At 40.1% G+C, this 22199-nt stretch overlaps 1 protein-coding gene across 2 annotated transcripts in view; it reads right to left on the minus strand.

Annotated features, from left to right (window-relative positions):
* Positions 1–1351: 1351 nt before the first annotated feature.
* Positions 1352–22199, minus strand: part of THRA (thyroid hormone receptor alpha) — a 246977-nt gene continuing 226129 nt past the window's right edge. For both annotated transcript variants that reach the window (XM_085874009.1, XM_085874010.1), the window contains 3 exons: positions 21026–21172; positions 13321–13579; positions 1352–8991 (listed from right to left, as the gene is read on the minus strand). In XM_085874009.1, coding sequence (XP_085730135.1) covers positions 8750–8991; positions 13321–13579; positions 21026–21172 — 648 coding nt within the window. In that variant the 3' untranslated portion in view covers positions 1352–8749. The remainder of the gene's footprint in view (positions 8992–13320; positions 13580–21025; positions 21173–22199) is intronic.

The raw sequence follows: 22199 nt of genomic DNA on the forward strand, positions 1-22199 counted from the left end.
TCGATGTTCTCTCCCTCCTCCATCCTTTATCCTTCCTCTCCCTCAATCTCCTACCCTCCCCCTCTTTGAAGGGGACTATTTAGGACTGACGGTTTAAGTTTTGAATTTAAAACAGCTTCCCCAGAGTGTAGCATGTATTAACCAGATTCAGAGTGAGCCAACAAATAAGATTTGGATAGAGCCGACTGGAAGGGTGCAAATGTCGCAACATGTATGAGCATGCATGCATGCAGGCAGGACATTGTCAGGGAGATAGCATGGCTTTTGAATGCTCCCATCGGTGGTATATAGGACACCGTGATTAAAAAGAAAATGTTGCTGTTTGGGCATGTTTCATTGTCCTTCCCTTCCCCTCACGCTGCCTAACCTCCCCCCACCCCTCCTCACTCTCCCTCCCTCCTCGCTCACCAACCCCTTCACGCTCCCCCTCCCTTTCCCACTGCACCTGCTCACTCCCCCCACCTCTGTCCCCCACTCCTCTCTCTTACCCTCTTTTTCTCCCCACTTTTCATATTCCCATCAGTGAAGCATCAGGTGGTATTTGCAAATATATATATACACACGTGTGTCTACGTCCTATTGAGAAACCCTTGTAAACATATATTATATGCTGTATATATATATATATATATATATATATATATATATATATATATATATATACATATATATACATATATATATATATATATATATATATATATATATGTATATATATACATATATATACATATATATATATATATATTCCCCACTCTGTTTCTCTCTGGGCCATTGCTACGAGTTTTTGTGTTATTCCTCCTTTCATCTTTGTGTATGTCCGTCCGCCCACTGCCCCCACCCCCACCCACCCCATATTCTTCGTTGGCTTGAACACCTGTTGCCCCTCATCATTCATTTCTTCCATTACCATAGACCATTGTATGAAAAAGCAATTGTCTGACTTGAAGGAAATTTTGATGGGAAATAAAAAATTGGATTTGTTATCTTTACTGACCACTTATGTAAGAATGCGGGCTTACTGAAGATTCCTCATTGGTTGGCCATTTAAATGATTTGATCTACTTTGACAAAATTAACCACAGTTTTCTTGGTATATTCTTTAGATAGGGCACTATTGTCTTTCACCTTACAGCTGATTAAATGATCAAATATGTTATCATACACACAAAATATTCAAGTCTATTATCATGCACACAAATCAAAATGAAATGCAGTTAACCATGGAATAAACTTCAGAAAGTTTTTTATTGCATAAATACAATATACATCTACTAAAATAGAAACAATTATCAGCTTAACAAATGATCTGTACAGAAATATATTTCCTAGAATTGTATAAGAATAAGGAATATCTCATCACGAGAAATTGCCATATAATTTTACTGTGATGTGGCAATTGCAAAAGGGGGAAAAATAAATAAATTTATGTCACAAACAGTAAATAATTTTGTTGCTGTGTTGGCAGAGATTATGCATCAAATAGGATTTGTTTTCAATACCCACTGCCCACATCACTAAAGTGCTGTGAACACATTGAGCAATGTTCTAGTTATGGTCTAACACATCAAAAAAAAGGCTGTGTAAGTTAACTTCGTATAGAAATTGATAAGGTGTGTTTTATACTATTTCCCAATACTGCTATTCCTTGTAATGTTTCACATGTCATCCGATGAAAATCGAACAAACAAAACCACCTGAAAGTTTGTAAAATAAAATAATGTTTCCTTTATCAATGGGGAGGACCCTCCAAGAGATATGGCTAGAAAAGCAGGTAGGTTAATTTGTTCAACTCACATAATCGTAGCGAATGAGAAAGTCTGATTTGTTCAATATTGGTGAATGTTTACCTTCATTATAAGTTTGTATGCAATGAAGAAACCAGTGTTCTTTTTTTATAAAATTAGAAGAACCAATATAATTTATGTGGAAAAGTCTTACTGCCTAATATTTTCAAGTTATTGTTTCACAGAATATCCTTAAAATGAAAAAAAAGATTGCAGCAATTTTGTGCCAAGAAAAGATCACTGAAGCCAAATCAATAAATGAAGAATTATCTGCCTCCTCTCATATATTGCAAGTGCCTTTCTAAAATTTGTCACATTAGCTGTTAAATTATAGTTTGCTTCTGCTTCACTTTTGATAGGTACCTAATTTTAAATGACGACAACATATTCTTTTGAAACGTCAGAATTTCAACAAATAATTTTGTTATTTTGGGTTGGATCCATACAATATCTCTCCTGAGCTGCCCATTTTTAGTCATATGTACGAGGTGTGTTCAAAAAGTATCCAACCTTAATTTTTCATGCGTAAACAAATGAAGCTAGGGAGGCGTAGTTTGGTGCACGTATGTAGGCGATCCTAATCTGTATGCGTGAATATTTTCCCACCTGCAGAAGCTGTCATTCGCCGACAGACTGCCGATGAGTGAGGAAGTGTAAGTGAGCGCCGTCAGATTTTCGTTTTTGACAAAATGACGGAAAAACTTGAACAACGCTACTGCATCAAATTTTGTGTAACGCTTGGCGATTCCCAAGTGGAAACAATCCGCAAGATTCAACAGGCCTTCGGGAACGAAGCAATGGGCACTACACAGATAAAAGAGTGGTACAACCGCTTCAAAGATGGTCGCACATCAGTGGAAAGTGAAGCACGTTCTGGTAGGCCCTCAACATCCCGAAATGAGATCATCATTGACCAAGTGAGGACCCTGCTGATGCAGGATCGTCGAATCACGATCAGAGAACTTGCAGACAAGGCGGGCGTCAGCATTGGTTCCATTCATTCCATTGTGACTGAGGATTTGGGCTTAAGGAGAATCTCAGCAAAGTTCGTACCAAAGCTGCTAATGATCGAGCAGAAGCAACTCCGTTTAGAGATCGCACAGGACATGCTGGAGACTGTGAACAGCGATCCCAACTTCTTCAACACAGTGATCACTGGTGATGAGACCACAGTCATCCGTCATTTTGTCAAAAACGAAAATCCGACGGCGCTCGCTTTCACTTCCTCACTCATCGGCGGTCTGTAGGCGACTGACAGCTTCTGCAGGAGGGAAAATATTCACGCATAGGGATTAGGATCGCCTACATACGTGCACCAAATCACGCCTCCCTAGGTTCATTTGGTTACGCACGAAAAATTAAGGTTGCATACTTTTTGAACACACCTCGTATACATACATATATATATATATATATATGTATATTTCCAGCAGCCTGCAAAATTATTCACATTCTCCCAATAATGCCACATTTAGATAAATTACAAATTATGGAAAAACAATTTTCCAAATGAACTTTTTTATTCATAACTGAAGAGATCAAACCAACACTTGTAGTTGAAGGAGATTGCATGTCAGGAATACCTGCAAGAAACATGTACAAATATGAATTCACTGGTTGAAAAAGTATTCAGCCCCTCAGGGCAGTACTTAGTGTTAGCATCTTTTGCAGAAATGACTGCTCTGATTCTTTCTGGGAAGGTCTCTACCAGCGTTGCACACCACAAATGTTCAATTGGGTTAAAGTCAGGCATTTGGGTCACTCAAGAACATTTATTTTCTTCTTATTCAGCCACTCCAATGTGGCTTTCGCTTTATTCTTCGGATCAAAGTCTTGCTGAAATGTGAATCTACTACCCAGTTTCAGATTCATTGCTGACTCAGGTAGGTTTTCATCAAGGATTCTCCTGTGCTTTGCACCATCCATTGTCACTTCTATCCTGACAAGCTTGCCAGTCTCTGCTGATGAAAAGCAGCCCCATAACATGATGTTGCCACCACCATGCTTGAGAGTAGGGATAGTGTTGACTGAATGATGTGCAGTGTTAGGATAGTGTAAGATATAATGCTTTGAATTTAGACCGAAACATTCAATTTTTGTCTCATTTGACCACAAAACATTTCTCCACATGCCTGTAGTATCATTAAGATGATTATTCGCAAACCCCATATGAGCTTATAGATGCGTTTTTTTTCAGTAATGGCTTCGTTTTTGCCACCTGTCCATGGAGGCCAACTTTGTGAAGGGAACAGGATATTGTTGATTGATGAACACTGACCTCCATCTCGGACATAAAGCCTTGCATATGTTTCAAAGTAATTGTTGGATTTACAGTAACATCCTGAACCAGTTTCCTGCTTGCCTGGTGGCTGAGTTTGGATGGGCGACCTGATCTGGGTAGAGTCTGGGTGTTATGATACGTCTTCCACCTCATAATGATGGATTTCACCGCACTCAAAGGGATGATGAGTGACTATGAAATCTTCTTATTGTCACCCTTTCCAGAATGGTGCTTCTCCACCACTTTATGTAGCAGTTATTATGCGTTAAAGTGGGATTTGTTCAGTATGATACGACTTCCACTTCAGAATGATGGATTTCACCGCACTCATCGGGATAATGAGCGACTTTGAAATCTTCTTCTTGTAATCCTTTTCTGAATGGTGCTTCTCCACCACTATGTCTTACTTCTTTGGAAAGCTCCTTGGTCTTCATGTTTGCCCTGTTGGTTGACCAAGTAAGTTGGACCTTAAAACTCCTTAGATAAGTGGGGAAACTCCCCCACTTTTATTATATATACTTGTATAATAAACGTGGGGGAGTTAATTTTTTTAAGGTGCACAACTGATCACATGCAGAGGAAACCCATCACTTATTTTGTAACATTTCAAACAAATCATTTACTCCTGAAGTGATTAAGGTTAAATTTGACAATGTTTATGAATACTTATTAAACTGAGAATCATGTGATTTTCTCTGTTAATCTAATTTTTCATATTTATCTGCCTTTTTTTTTTAGCTTTATCACTTTGAAGTAGTTTGTGCAGACTCTTTATATAAAATTTGGTTTGAATGCATTTCGAAATAAGCTCAGGTGGCATCAAAATGTGAAAACTTTGGAAGGGGGTGAATACTTTTTCAGGCATATATATATATATATATATACATATATATATATATATATATATATATATATATATATATGTATGTGTATATATATATATATATACATATATATATACATATATATACATATACATATACATATACATACATATACACATATAAAGGGCTGGAAGGGGTCTTGTATGACAATTTTTGTTGGTATTTAAAATTATAAACCAGCTGATAGATTGCAAATGCGCAATACTATTTAAATTTTAAAATTATTACAAATGATAACTTCAATTTTATTTTACTCATCATATACACCTCATGAAAGTCAGTATGCATATTAATAAGGACATCACCCTGTAATTCGAGCCCATTTTCCATGCTAAAATTGACTTTAGATCAAACCTGCAGTGTTGGCTTCCAAACTTCCACAGAATAGTTTATGAATGATATTAATTATAACCCAGGTAAACCATCTATTGTGCTTTGTCAGAACAGGTATGTAATTCATGACCACAGTAAAAGTGAAAATGGGTTACCATGCCACCGAATGGAAAGGAAAAAAAGTCTGTAACATTTGAGAGAAGAGGTATTAAATCTTCACTTCCTGGCACTTAAGAAGTAGGCAGATTTATGAGGGCATTCAAAACAATTTACTCACGTATTCCAAGACACCCCAACATTTTGTTTATTTTAAAATATAAAAGTATGTATGATTGCGAAATATTTTTTATTACTCTTTATATACACTTGTATAGTAAAAAAATAAAAATAAATGTTGTCTTTGTCTTGTGAATATCTTGTTTGTAGAACTTTAGAACACCCCATGTATTGGAGAGATTAAAAATATTGGAGTATGGACCTATAATCAGCAAATGATTGCCAGGGCACTGTGCATATTGGCTGCTGACCTTTCATTCATCTATATTGATTCACATACAAGAACAGCAACACTTTAGCCCAAGGATAACCCTTTATTCTGGGCTGCCCACGTCTCCCTCCCCAAGCAAACCTCTGAGTGTATTTGCAAATGAAAATAGCCAAAAATATTGTTGAGCATCCATTGTTGCAAAATTGTAAAAAAAAAAAAAAAAGAAAAACGAAAGAGTAGCTTATGATTAATCTGGCAAACTAATTTGTGCTTATATATGCAGAATATAATGCTGTTGATAATATTGTATCAAAACCTGTTTATGCAACATACAGGTGTTTTCTGTAATAAAAACTGGGTCTGAGCATGATATCACTATAAAAATAGTGTATCATTATATGCCATGTTCCTGGAAAGGAAAGTTTCATTTAATTCTCAACCTTATACTCACAGTTTGTAATGAGCGAAATAAATTGTACTTGTTACATGGCTACAAGCAGCAAAGGCAATAGGTTAACTACTATTGGAAATTAATTTCAAATATATTATTCCTGTATATACTTAAAGTACTTTTTTTAATGGAGATTAGAAAATTATATTAGTCATCAAATATTGATGCCACCCCTGCACCCCCATCAATGGACCATTCAACTGTGCATCAGAGCTATGCGGTTTCATTTCTGACCCCAAAAAATAAACAATTTGATGAAAGATTGGTGCCTGACACTCGTGAATGCTGCATATAATTCCTTCAGATTTATTTCCAAGCATAAAGAATACTATTGAAGTTCAGAATTTTACAAGCCCATGTGTTTGTTTCAATTATTTAAGAAGAAACTATTGATAAACAAATGTTAAGTAACTGTGGCAAATGATTCCAAGGACTTAGACAATTATGTTCTTATTCCAATTGTGCATTATATCCTTACTTGAAACCTTACTTATTCACGGAAATGTGTGTTTTACTCGCATTCTTTTGAGGAAAGTCAAACTGTATTGTAACAGCGAAGACAAATTATAAGCACAAGTTGTGTTTCATAAAACATGTTACATACATGTCATTTTGAAATGTTTGTTATTAACGTGATAAATTCTCCATCCTCCAAAAAAAAAAGATTTTTTTTAATTGCTAGATATTTTAACTCATTATCTCATTTAAGCTTGGCTTTCACAGTACACTGTTATACAAACTTTGTTTATTTACATGTGTTTTACATTTCATCCATCCAAATTGATTAAAATCAGGATGGTCAAAATATGTACTTTCAAAAAGACTGAACACACAGACTTTCTTCTATATGCCCGAATGGAAACCTCCAAAGCTTCATAAGCTTTTCGATGGGATTCTCTACAGCCAATCCTGTTCGGTCCTACAGATTGTCAGATGGTGTCGAGTGTCACAGTACAGCAGGCTCGATACCACACCTGTAGTCAAAACTACCATAACCAATTGGCTTGACAAGCGCTTGCATATCAAATGTAAAATAACTTTCATTAAAGTTTCATTGTGAAAGAAAGTAAGAGCTTCCTGCTTTGCTACACGCCATTTTCGTACACAAGAAATGTCATTGACAGTACAACAGTCAGCTAGAAACTTTCAAACATGTGCTTAATGTTTCTACTGATTAGAGAAGTGATGCCAGTTATTTAATAAAAGAGTTATGGAACATTTTCACCCCTGCTGCCATTGGATAAAGTGACATGAGTGACGTGTCAACAAAACAAACAAACACACAAAAAAAAACCATACAAAGTAACACAAACTACTTCGACTAACATAGTCCAAGCTGCACGCTTTGCCACGGCGTGCAGCCGAAAGGTAGCACCATTATTTCTGTGGGTGGCTTGTATCCTCGAATATTTAAAAGAAAAATTATTCACACAGTTATTGTCATTAAAATGCATTACCAAAAAGACTCAGTGCTTTGATTAACCTTGAGATGCTTCGGGGATGCGAGAATCGAGCGCATCTCACCAGATAGCCTGTGGAAAGTGCAGACAAAGGCCGCCGAGGTGGCATGAGTTTGGAAAAAAAATTTTGTGCCTCTTGTAAGCAACCAAAATAATCTCCAATGTGCTGTAGAAAGCAAACTGAGAAACGTTTTTGGTATTTACTTGAAGGTAGCCCCATTTTCAAAAATCATTCCTTCGACTGGTAATGACAACTTTTTTAAAAGGTGGCTTTGTAAATGAAAGGATTATCATCGTTTTGATTTCTAAGTAATAATTTTGTGCTTGTAAAACACAAGAGTGAGGATTAAGTAAAGATTGATGAAAATGGGGTAACAGTACACCTGGTGGTAAAATGATGTAGCAATGATTTCAACTCATTTTGCTGAGGGTGGCATGCTGTCTTGTAAAATATGTGATGGGTTTAAAAAAATTATGTCATCAGTGTGAAGCATATTTAGTCCTATCCTCTGGGGCCAGAATGTTTACTGAATAAGAAACCCGTTGTTAAACTGAGAAAAAAAATGAAAAACAAAAGTAGAGGAATTGCATCAAGCATCATCCAAAGATGGCGCAGAATGTAAATTCAAGTTAATATTTTAGATGAGGCTTCATGAGTTGAGGTTAATGAGGGTGGAACACAATATGGTCTTTGGCACTGAACACTGAAAAAAATATATATCAGTTTGTTTAGCTGCAAAAATGTAGTTCTGAAAAATGAAACGACAAATTATTATAATGTTAAAAATAAAAAGAATCAACGATTCAACGGTAAACTGCTTACATGTCTTTCAGTGTGAAGGCTGCCAAGGAACCTGAATAATTATTGTTGCATGTGACTCAAGTAGATGATCTCCATAATAAAAAATAAAAAGTTTTATGTCACAAGAAACTGAGGTCATTGAGAGGTAAACCGTTTGATGCCCTCACTCTACAGAAGGCTAATGGAATCTGACCACACCGCCATGGGTGGCGATCTCCCTTCAAGTGAGCCAGGATGGCAAAGGTGGCATGCCATGTGAGTTGCTCAGTCCTCAAAAACTTCAAGGAAAAGTGGAGGAAAAAGTTCTGATGGGCAAGCCACCTTCATGTGCAGGATACGGTTGGAGTGGCAAGCGCCAATGAGCCGCAGGTCCGTGACTTTCATGAGGAGTTTGGGCCAGAAGTGGGGCATCTGATGCTTGCGGTGGTTGATGTAGTGCTCAAAGGCAAGTAGGTACGCTTCTTGGATCTTCTCCACGTCATCCATGCATGAAAGTCCAGGTCTGTCTGCTTCCCAATGCCCATGAAAAATAAAATTAAGGGTCAAGGTGAAGAGATTGTGGACAACAGGAATAGTGTTAGAAAAAGTTAAATTCCATTCTTCATTCACTTTTTTTGCAGTAATTTAAGTGTTGTATAGCAATTAACAATGGTGAACTTACAACATGATATTGGTGGCTGCAGTTAAAAACAGGCACAGAACCAGCATTGGGGCAAGTGGGGCTAAAACCCTCCCATCCCTCACCACCACACATTTGTGAAATTGCGACAATAACCCAAACCCCCATCCCTCAATACTTTCTCGAGTTTCAAGCAGCCAATTATTACAGTTATTAAATCAACTCAAGCCAAACTCTTTGGAAAAAAACATAAAAACTTCAACAAAACTACAATACATCATTCAGGTAAGAAAACAGAAAAAGCAACAATGTTTTTGAACAGTGGCTTTCTTTCACAATTCTACTTTATCGTTAATATTCAGTTTAAGATTCAAAATGCTGTGTATCTTTTTTAAATGGCAAGCAGCTGATACTATATTCCCCCCCCCCCACCTTTTGGGTGGTATGAGGAATAGATCTGTGTAATATGAAAGTTAAATATTGAACGTTTTTTGAAATATCGCAAACGCAAGCCAAGTTACCGAGATGGTTACCATGCTAACATGAATCAGCCAATCACAGTGGTGATTTAATCAGGTTGATTTAATATCATGAGAAATAGATATCTGCAAAATGAAAGCTGAAAGTTCAACGGTTTTCGAAATAACACATGCACAAGCCAAGTTACTGAGATTGTTGCCATGGCAGTATAATTCAGCCAATCACAGCCATGATCCAATCAGGTTGAGACAATGTCATTAGGAATAGATATATGAAAAATGAAAGCTAAATGTTGAACGGTTTTTGAAATATTGCTTACACAAAAGTACATGGACAGATGGTCAGTCGGACGGAGCTCATTTAAATGTCCCCATTGCTCTCCGGCCATGGCAGAGGGGTGGGGGGACAATAAAATTGAGCAAGAGTGAAATGTATATGTTTTTTTTTTCTCGTTTGCTAAGAACTCGGAAAAGGCTGATTAAACAAGCACTTGACAAACTGCAATAAGATTCCCACAGACATTTTATAAATTTAAATTTCCTCGAATCAATCATCGGTCTCAAAATATGCGACTCCCTACATTTTAACAAAATGCATGAACTAATTTTCAAAATGAGTACAAAACTTACAAACACATGTAAATATATATAAAACCTACAAACACATGTAAATATACAAGACTTACGTTTGTAATAACACGTAAACCTGCCACCCTCCCAACCACTCTGCAGCACCACTTTTCGGGGGTAAATAGCATAGCTCAGAGGTCATGCAATCACCTTGGAGTTGTCAAGTCTGAGTTTGAATCCAGACCCAACTACAACCTTTTACCTTGGTGATTTGCAGGATAGAGCAATACATCAATGAGTTTGCCATCTGTCAGATGGGACGATAAGCCAGGTATATTTTCTGCTAGCATTCACTCGTGGACATAAAAGCTACACACGGTGTCTTTCGTGAAGAGAAAACCATTGTGTGCAGGTATATATATGAACATTATATGATGTTTATATATACCAGGAACTAACTAACACCAGGAAGCGAGCCAAGTCTGTCAAATAGTACCTGGAACGAAGGATGAGACGGACCTCACACATTGGCCATGATAAATATTTCGACTAAGAAAAAAACATCAGAAAAAAAAGAAAGAGAATTTGAGGAAACTGAACGAAGGGAAGGGAGAGGAAGTAATATTTTGCACTCACGGAGTCTATTTTCTCACTTTGTACCCAATACAATGGCAAAAGAGTCGAAGGGGTTAAGATCAGGATTCTTAGCTGTTAAGGCTGGAGGGTTGTGTCTATGGCAAATATTGTGTCAATGCTGCTGCATGGCTCACCAGCTTTCTCATCTCTTGATATAGGTGTAGCTTACTGATCAAAGTTTCAGTCTCAAAATGAGGCAATGACTACAGAATGCGTGTTGTGTACATTAACTATTGGCATGAACATTCTTAAAAACGATAATGATGCCTGGTTTAAAGTTGGATATATCGATATGTCTATCTCTATCTCTATCTCTATCTCTATCTCTATCTCTATCTCTATCTCTCTCTCTCTCTCTGTATGTGTGTGTATATATATATATATATATATATATATATATATATATATATATATATATATATATATATATATATATATATATATATATATATATATATATATATATATATATATATATATATATATATATATATATATATATATATATATATAGCCTGGTGTTGGCGCAGTGGTTAGGGCAGCGGCTTGGGATCCAAAAGGTCCTGAGTTCAAGCCCCGTTGAGCCACTGAATTAATACACCAGGGGGTTGACTCAGCCTGTCATCCTTCCGAGGTCGGTGAAATGAGTACCAGTATACTGGGCCAGTGTATACCCCTGTTAAAATAGGTGTACCATATCCCTGTGTCGTAAGAGGCGACCAGGGTTGCGACAGGAAGGGCATCCGGCGTAAAACATGTGCCAAATCACGATGCTGTGGCGACCCCTAACTGGAGCAGCCGAAAGAAGAATATATATATATATATATATATATATATATATATATATATATATATATATATATATATATATATATATATATATATATATATATATATATATATATATATACACACTAAATAAATACAGGGTGGAGCATTTATATCTGACGGTTTTATCATCCTCATAACTTTTTTGTTTCTAAACCAAATAAAATAAAATTTCATTACAACAAAGGCACATACCTTAGATTTTTACAATCAGTTTTGATTCTTTATTTCTTAAAAACTATATCAGACAAATGGGCCCCTTTCGAATTCGTGCATTCACGACAGTGGATCATCATATTGTTCATTCCCGCAAGCAATGTCTCTTGATCAATAGAGCGGATGGTTGCAGTGATGTTTGCCTTCAATTCATTGAACGATGTTGGATTTTCCTTATAAACTTTGCCCTTCAGAAATCCCCATAGGAAGAAATATGGTGGAGTTTAATCTGCCAAATCAAAGTGTGCCTCATCTGTCATGATGACCTTGTTTGTGAAATTGACACGCTCATTGCATTTAAAAAATATATGAAATAAAATAAAATAATTTTAAAATACTCATTATTTTTAAAATTTGGTTGTTGTTCACTTGGAATTGTTGAGTGAAAATATTTCATGATCACAAGCTGAGATTTTCTGTATTTGGTTTCTCAAAAACATTTCAATCAACCTCCTGCAGCCTGTTTCTTTTATAGTTTGCTGTTAAAATAAAGTGCTCCATCGTTCAAAACTTTAATTGTATTATCTGTAAAACAAAGAAAACAAAAATTAGCTATGCCAAGACTGCTTCCGGCGAGAAAGATTGCAAATGTGTCAGATATAAATGCCCCACCCTGTATGTATGTGTGTATATATATATATATATATATATATATATATATATATATATATATATATATATATATATGTATATATATATATATATATATATATATATATATATATCACACACTCCACACACACACACACACACACACACACACACACACACACACACACACACACACACACACACACACACACACACACACACACACACACACACACACACACCTTAATAATGCTCCTCTGGGCATTATCTCACTTTCCTTTCCATTTAAACACTTTAATGTCGATCATCTAACAAAATGTAGAAGAAACCTGCTTCCTGTTTTTCATACAAGAAATCAGTCCACCTCCAGTACTGACAATGGGGCCGTTGTCAAATCATCTTGTTTGTGTATTGGCAACAACAGTGATTGATACACCAAATAATTTGACTTCTGATAATGTTGGCATTGGTGATGGGATTTTGATGTATGTTCTGTTCCAGTGTCCTATCTTCTCGAAGAATGATTGGTTGTGGATGACCACAACAATACTTTCCTGCTACGGTATTTATGCAATATGTTTTGCAACAAGGTGACCGAGTATGTGTTTTAAATAAATTATATCTTTTTGAAATGCAGTATTCTGTTGTATTGTAGACTTGGGAAGAACATTTCTCATGATGTACTAAACATGTGAGCATTTCACAGCAAACTATAAAAGAAACAGGCTGCAGGAGGTTGATTGAAATGTTTTTGAGAAACCAAATACAGAAAATCTCAGCTTGTGATCATGAAATATTTTCACTCAACAATTCCAAGTGAACAACAACCAAATGGAAGTTTCCAGGCACAATAACAATTATAACATGGGGAAAAAAACTGCTTGAGAAAATGTCACCTGAACACATGAGGAGCACCGCTTGCAGAAGAGCCACTTCGGTATCATCTAGATTGAAGGCAGCGAGTGAGCGACCCAAGTCAAAGATGGCATCCGAGACAATTCCCAGTCCACCGTTCTTCAGCTGCTCCTGTTTGACCGCTACCTCACCATTAAGAGTGAGAGTGTCACTGTCAGCATCATAGCGCACAGCTGCACGGAGAGACATGATCTCCATGCAGCAACCCTTGAGGAGCACTATCTGATCTTCACACGGCAACTGGAGGATGAGGAAACCATTCCAGAGTTTATGATACAAGTCATCACTTTGGCATTGAATTTGAAGTCGACAAACACTTCTTTGATCATTTATCCTACTGTGAAGTTAGAACAAGGAATAACAAGGAAATTAGACACAGCAGTAGGCCACTTCTCACATCTGCATGCCTGCACCATACCAACACCAGATAAAATAAATCTATCAAAACAACTTAATTTCATTGAAGAAATGCAGGGAGGAGTGGGGATGGGAAAAGTGTGGCAGGCTCAAGGATATCACAACGGTGATAAAAATAAAAATGGGGAATTTTAATTTTGGGTGGGGTTGGGGAAGCGATTAAAGGGTGAGGAATACACACCGCCCACACACTATCCCTTGACGAGACTCACCACAGATGTACACAATCACTGATCCATACTCAAGCTATAGTATATACAAGATCTGCAAATATTCTTGTATCCCTTGATGTCCAATACCTCTTGGTACCTATTTAATTCCAATTTAAACTAAACTCAAATACCCTGCCTTCCTTCCCAAAAGTTCCCTGTCATGTAAGGTCCTGAAAGTCCCTGTGCTGTACATCTTGTATACCCTATGTTCCCTGCCCCATCCCTCTTCCTTCCACAGATCTCCTCACGTCTCTGCTCCCCACTGTTTTGTCCTTCCCTCTCCCACCCCTCTTGTCTCCTGCCCCCCTTATTGTGCATTGTGCGTTAGCTCTCATACGAGCGTCGGCAATGTATACAAAAAAGTCGACTGTTTTGCTGCCACTACTTTTCTAAGGAGACAATTATATGCATTAGCTACTCTCTGAGTGAATGACCCTTGCCTTACTACTATCTTAACTCTCCTCTTCTTCACTCTCAGGCTACATCCCCTGGTCCTATCACTGTCTATTCTGCTGAAGAACTCTTCTGCATTATTTTGCATATACCATTCATTCTCTTAAATATCTCTATCATATCCCCTTGTAACTGACTCCTTTCTTACGGTATGTTAAAGTCCTATCTCGTTCGGCCGCTCATCATCGCTCAGTCTAGCTCGGCCCACAATCAATCTAACCCTCTCTATGGCAGCGACATCCTTCCACGGATGTGGTCACTAAAACTGCACACAATATTTTACATGAGGCCTCACAAAATTCCTGTACAATTGCAAAGCGATCACTTTTGAATGATAATCTATCCTTCTATGAATACATCATAAACCTGTAGCTGCCTGACACTATCCTGTCTGCTTACAATCCCCACCCCACCATATCAATTACCACCCCCAGATCCTTCTCCTGAGTGTCATGCTCAAAGATTGTCCCTTGTATCATGTAATCCCTATTTCCATTATTCTTTCCGATCCCCAGCACCTTACATTTCTTTATGTTAACTTGCATCTGTCAATCTTTTGCCCAACCTATGAAAATGTCTAGACTTTCCTGAATTGGATCGCTTCCCTTTCTGGTCTCGACCTTACCTCCAAGCTTAATGTCATCTGCAAGTTTGGAAAGCCTATATTCTTAACCCCACTGACAAAATTGTTCATGTAAATTATGAATAACAAGTAAAAAAGACATAAAATGTCATAGCCCCTGTTATTTTTGCAATTTTGCTGCATGGAGTAAAAGCTCTCGCCAATATTTATGAACAACTAAAATGGCCACCAGTCTACCAGTCGCCATTTTTGATCAAAACACAAAATAAAGTGAGGGTACGTGTATGCCATCATGTACTGTGCTTGTGCCAAGGTTGAACAAAATTGGACCATGCATGTCTGAGAAATGGTTGGGGACACATTTAAGTAACAAAATGGCCACCAGTCGGCCATCTTGGATATGATCTCAAAAAAAAATGGTGTGCATATGTAAGCTATCATTTGTTATCTGGGTGCCAAGTTTGAATAACATCGGTAAATGCATGTCCGAGAAATGGTTGAGGACGTGTTCAACATCGGGCTCTTTTACAACTAAAATGGCCGCCAGTCGGCCATCTTGGATCTGATCTGGGGGGGGGGGAACGACACGTTTATGTAAACCATTCATTATCTGTGTGCCAAGTTTTAACAACGTCAGTAAATGCAAGGCCAAGAAATGGTTGAAGACGTGTTCGACACTGGGTTGTTTTTACAAGTAAAATGGCTACCCGTCGGCCATCTTGGGTCTGATGTAAAGAAAAATGATGTGCATTTGTATACCATCATGTGTTGTCCTTGTGTCAAATATGAATAAAATTGGTCCATACATGTCTAAGATATGGTTGCGGACACACACACACACACACACACACACACACACACACACACACACACACACACACACACACACACACACACACACACACACACGTCATCATTCCTGTAGGTCCAGCTCTCACTGGTACAACTTTGGCATTCTTCAGCTTCCAGGATCTTTTCACTTCATTCTTCAGGTCTTGGTCTTTGGTAATTTTTTTGATTTCTGCATTGTTGTGTCCAAAATCACTGCTATTAACACCTCAATAAGCAATGCCTTCTTCTTTTTTTGTACCTAAGTATGATATCTGGTCACAACGCTTTGTTTTTGATGTTCACGCTCGATTTGTTCGTATGTGAGCTCGAAGGGATCATTAGTTCGTATGTGAGCGGTAGGTACTTCCATGTTTTCCGTGATTACTTTTCGTTCATGTTCCCACAAATTTGTGTACAGCTGTTCTGACACGAGTTTGTTTTTGTGTGTGTGTTCGGTCATCAAGCATAACATATCATTCTCCTTACTAACCCCACCTCCACCCCTCACCGAACTCTCTTCTATTTTTTCTGTCTCTGTCTCTGTCTCTGTCTCTGTCTCTGTCTCTGTCTCTGTCTCTGTCTCTGTCTCTGTCTCTGTCTCTGTCTCTGTCTCTGTCTCTGTCTCTCTGTCTCTCTGTCTCTGTCCCTGTCTCTCTCTCTGTCTCTGTCTCTCTCTCTGTCTCTCTCTCTCTCTCTCTCTCTCCCCCCCCCTCTCTCTCTCTCTCTCTCTCCCCCTACTAATAAAAGGCAATGGGCGGAGGAGCTCCTTGTGAGGAGGAGCGGACCATCCATATCTAGTGCCCAACTGTGTCTGCGGATGTCCTCCTGCAGTTGGGTTACTTTTTTATTAGGAGGTTGGTGGCAGGATTTGCACTCCGGCCACCGTAAAACCCTTCATTCCGCAAAACACAGAAACGCAAAAAAATCTGAAGGAGTACCTCCTGTGCAGCTTCCCTTCGCAGGGCAGCTCACCGGATGACGGGATTGGGGCAAAGCCTTCGGGACCCCCAATCTTTGATGATAGGAGGGAAACCATGGGGTAACATCCCTGGGTCAGATTGCGGGAGAGTGTGTCGGAGTGGTGCTGAGGTGTCGTCCACCAGACGGCGGTCTCCTTGGGTTAACCTGAGGTGGTCCCTTCGGGTGGGTGCCTGGAATGTCCTATCCCTAAGAGAGGATGATCATCTGTCTCTGTTATCATCTGAGCTCAAGCGTTTGGGCATCGGGATTGCAGCTCTCTCTGAGGTTCAGAGACCGGATTGCGGCGAGATAATGGTGGGTGGTTACACCATCTATTGGTCTGGTCGCTCTGATGGTTACCATACCCAAGGAGTTGCTGAAGCTGTGTCCAATAAGCTGACCCCAATGATAATTGAGGTAACACCGGTCAACGAGCGTATTATGAGATTAAGGATTCGTCACTCCTTAGGTGTCATTTCCCTGGTCTCTGTTTATGCTCTGACTGAGGCGAGTGATCTCACCGTGAAGGACTCATTCTACGCCACGCTCGAGTCTGTGGTTGATCAGTGCCCCAGACGAGATACACTTCTAGTCTTGGGGGATTTCAATGCATCGACTGGAACAGATAGGGATGGTTATGAGGTGTGTGTTGGTCCCCATGGGTCAGGAACTATGAACCAGAATAGCACTAAGTTCCTTGACTTTGCAAGAATTCATGGACCTAGGGTGGCTGGTTCATGGTTTCAGTGCCCACAAGCTCAATGCTGGACTTGGTATTCCAACGCTGGTGGTGTGGCAAAGGAGATTGACCATGTCCTCATTGACGGTCGTTGGAGGATGATCCAGAACTGCAGGGTCTACCGGAGTGTTCAGTTCCTCAATACTAACCACTGACTTGTTGTAGCAACTCTAAAGCTGCACCTTAAATCCTGGAGAATGGTACCATCCCAGCCTAGGCTGGATGTTGGCAAGCTCAGGGATGAGAGAGTAGCTGAGGAGTTTGCGAACAGGCTGACTGGACACTTGGGGGGTCCTGAAGAGTTGTGGAGTGCCTTCAAGACCACCGTCCTTGATGTTGCCGGTGGATGTCTTGGAACTCACCATAGGGCAAAGAAGAATATTGTCTCTCAAGGGACACTGGATACCATTGACCAGAGTCGCAGGGCCAGGCTGAATGGCAGAGCTGAGCTGTTCAGGGAGCTGAGGCGTAAAACTGTACGTGCATTGAGGGTGGACAAGGAAGCCTATGTGCGAGGAATCTGTGAGGGGGTAGAGCATCACCTGTGGACAGGTGATTCTCATCCCGCTTACAGGGGAATTCGCGCATTGCGTTCATCCAAGCGCATCCCTCGGAGCACTGCAGTTAGAGCAGTGAGTGGTAGGCTCTTGACAGAGGAGTCTGAAGTGAAGGCCCGCTGGGCCGGTTACTTTGAGCAGTTGTACCAGGCTGATCCCCCAGCTGTCGAGTTGGATGTCAAGGGTGTTACAATCCCTGTTGCTGACCCTCGAATCAACTGTGGTCCACCTTCGCTTGTGGAAACACGGGCTGCGGTGAACCAGTTGAAACGGGGCAAAGCTCCAGGGATCTGTGGCATCCATGCCGAACTTCTCAAGGCTGGTGGAAATGCTGCACTCGTGTCGTTGCATGCAGTTTTGTGCTCTGCCTGGAACACAGGCATCATCCCAACTGATTGGAAGAGGGGCCTTGTTGTTCCTCTCTGGAAAGGGAAGGGTGATCGCCAAGACTGCAACAACTACCGAGGGGTGATGCTGCTCTCAGTGCCGGGCAAGGTCTTTGCTCGGATAATTCTTGATAGGGTTTGCCACCATCGGCTTGAGCACCAGCGTCCAGAGCAGTCAGGCTTAACACCAAAGAGGTCAACGATTGACCGTATCCTTGCTCTTCGTGTCCTCACTGAACGCAGATGAGAGTTTCGGCAGGGGCTGCTTGCAGCCTTTGTTGATCTCTGTAAAGCGTTTGATTCAGTGAATCGGGATGACCTCTGGAGGATTCTTGGTCTTCGTGGGGTGTCACCAAAACTGATCGATCTGATGTCTGAACTCTACTCTGGTACTGAGAGTGCTGTGAAGTGTGGTGGTACCATCTCTGACTTATTTCCAGTTGTTACTGGAGTTCGTCAGGGGTGTGTACTGGCCCCCACACTTTTCAGCACTTGTATGGACTGGATTTTAGGGAGGATGTCGGAGAGATCAAGCTGCGGTGCATCGTTTGGGAATGTCAAGATCTCGGACCTTGATTTTGCAGATGATGCAGTCATCTTTGCGGAGACATCCTTTTGGGGGCCCTCGACGTGCTGAATGAGGAGTCGGAGCCGCTGGGATTACGGGTTTCTTGGGTCAAAAAAAGATCCAGGCTTTCGGTGACATATTGGATGCTGCTGTCCTGTCTGTGTCTGTTTGTGGTGAGTATGTTGAGGTTGTGGAGAGATTCACTTACCGAGGCAGTGATATTCATTTCTCTGCTGGCTGTGAGTCAGAGGTCAATAGACGTCTGGGTCGGGCCTGGGGATTCATGGATTCACTGGATCATGGGGTGAAGCGCTGCCGGTACCTGTGCGGGAGGACGAAAGTCCGAGTCTTCAGGTCCTTGGTGCTTCTAGTCTTGCTCTATGGGTGCGAGACTTGGACACTGACCAAGGATCTCAGACGGAGACTTAATTCCTTTGGTACCAGGTCTCTTCGGAGAATCCTTGGCTATCGCTGGTCGGATTTTGTGTCCAACGAGCGGTTGCTGAGAGAGACTCGGATGAGATTTGTTACCTGCATAGTCCGTGAGCGTCAGTTACGGCTGTATGGACATGTGGCTCGTTTTTCTGACGCTGATCCTGCTCACCAGATTCTCTCAGCGAGGGAGTCTCATGAGTGGAGCAGGCCAATGGGCCGACCACGTGTCTCGTGGTTGCAGCAGGTTGACCATCATCTCAAGGAGATGGGGATGGGCTGACATCTGCCTGGGGGATGGCCAGACGGAGGCCCCTGGAGTACCGGCGGAAAGTGGATGCAGTGACGCGCTGTTCTGGCACATGCTCCCATACCTGACCTCCCTCCCTCTCACTCCCTCCTCGCATTCCTCCCTCCCACAGTATAGCAACGTTTGGTGAGGCATAACTCTCTCAACCTCTCACCCACCCTTCCTCGCTCTTCCACGCTTCCCAGCTTCCCCTCCCTCTTGCCTCCTTTCTCTCCCCTCCCTCTCTCCTCTCTTCCTCTCTCAACCCCCCTCGTTAACCCCCCCCCCCCCAGCGAAGCGACAGGTTGTATTTGCTGGTATGAAATATCACACAAAAGTCTGATCACATGTTCAGGACAACTTCATCTGCTCAAACCAACAAATGTAGTACATGTGGAAAGCTAAGAGATTACCCGCGTTTACTCCAAAAATAAGTTGCCAGTTCGATACTTAGAAAAGGCAAGATGAAATCCAACTAAAAGTATTCATGTGCACCGTACTATCCTGAAAGGTTGTTTTTATCTCAACACATTATTTTGTTAGAAATTGTCCTTCATAATACAGGGTCCAGCCATTATATTCTCCCTTTTGCTTTAATCAGGTTGCAAAATATAGACAAAAGATTGTCTTAAAGAATGTCTTTTGATGGTGTATGCTAAATCCTGCCTGTTGCATTCCCATCAGCATTTTTATATCCTCCATGACCCAACCAGTTTGTTCTCATGCAACTCTGCCAACACTGCTTTTGCTGCTCGTGTGTTTGTCCATTTTTTTTTTAACCGTTTCCACATTGCTCCATTGCCAGTGCATTGAATTTCATATCCCAGAGTCTCGCTGTACAATGAGCCGAGACTAAAACACGGACATTTCCCGATGAAGACGTATTCAATAATATTTTATAACTTTGAAGCCACGTCAAATCTTTTTTTTAATTCGAAAAATACTTTTGTTCAGTTTGTTTTTCCATTGATTTGGAATAGCGTAATTCTCTTTGTAGTTTACTTCATTGAATGTACTGTCTATTGAAGCACTTTACTTACTTTACTGCTTAAAATAAGTCAACAGTTTAAAAAAAGAAGACTTTGCAACAAATAAATTGTCTTTTTTGTTCAGAATGTCGACAGGCATACCTGTACGGGCCAGCATGCTGCAAACCCTCTCCAAAATATAGACTCACATAAAGTGTCACACGCAGGCAAGACTCTAAACTTTATATTGCAATCACCTTATCACAAAAATCAAAGGGCGTTTTATTTTACCTCGGTGAACCTGGGAAGCTTCTTGGCGAAGTCGACGACACGTGTGATGGCCGAAGTGATAATGCGAGTAAAGTGGCTGAATGCTTCAAGGTCCACAGGGTCATCATCTTCTGAAGAACCCCGTGCCACTTGCCCGATCTCCTCCGACTAACAAGGCCGAGAACAAGATGGAAGGAAAGGTAAGAACACTGACACCGTTTCTTTCTTAGTTTCTTAGATATTTAAACTGCCAATCTGATGCTTTCCAAAAAAGTATTTCCAATTTATTTTTCAAAATTAGATTTTAATTATCAAGACAAAATTAAAATACGAGGGGCAGTCACAATGAGTAACCTTTGAATGGCAATATAAATTCGAGAATGTAATATGTGTAGTTGGAGACGACATTTGTTATATTTAAGGGTAAGAGTCGTGTTTTGCCTGAGTAGGGAAAGAATACTGGTTCTGGCTCACTTTTCCCCATGTAAATGAATGGGGGATTTTCAGCCATGAATTTTTTCTTTTTTTTTTCCCAAAAAAATAAATCCCCTTTTTATCCTAAGGTATATTTATTTGTCTCCCCTTTTAACCTGGGGACACTTTTTTCAAATAACCCATACAACAAGATAAAGATTTGTTAAAGGTGATTCTAAAGAAATATCTGAAACGTCTAAGCCTCGGGACACTCTTTATCAAATAACCGATGCATATTGTTTAGCTCACTCATTGAACCTATAAAGATTTGTTCATTCTCAAATTCCTTCAATAGTTTAATTTTCTTTGCACAATAATCCCCATCTAAAATATTGAAAAACAAAATATTTGAATCTTTATATTTTTTAAGATACCCCTTTTGTGCCATTACGAAATGATAAGCTTCTCTTAATGATCTCATCTGACCACCTCCTGAGCCACAGGTTATTTTTGTTAAACCCCTGCCCACTTTTCACGAGGTATTCAATAAGCCACGCCCACTTTCCTCTAGGCCCCGCCCACTTTCACGAGGTATTCAATAAGCCACGCCCACTTCCCTCTAAGCCCCGCCCACTTTTCTGTGGAATTTTTTATAGCCCCGCCCACTTTTGCCAAGCCCCGCCCACTTTTGATAAGCCCGCCCACTTTTCATGAGGTATTTTTGTAAGCCACGCCCACTTTTCCTAAGCTCCTACTACTTTTGCGAAGCCCCACCTACTCT

Source organism: Eptatretus burgeri, chromosome 3, assembly GCF_056783735.1.
Source record: "Eptatretus burgeri isolate ZD-2024b chromosome 3, Ebu_testis_v1, whole genome shotgun sequence".
Lineage (NCBI taxonomy): Eukaryota > Metazoa > Chordata > Myxini > Myxiniformes > Myxinidae > Eptatretus > Eptatretus burgeri.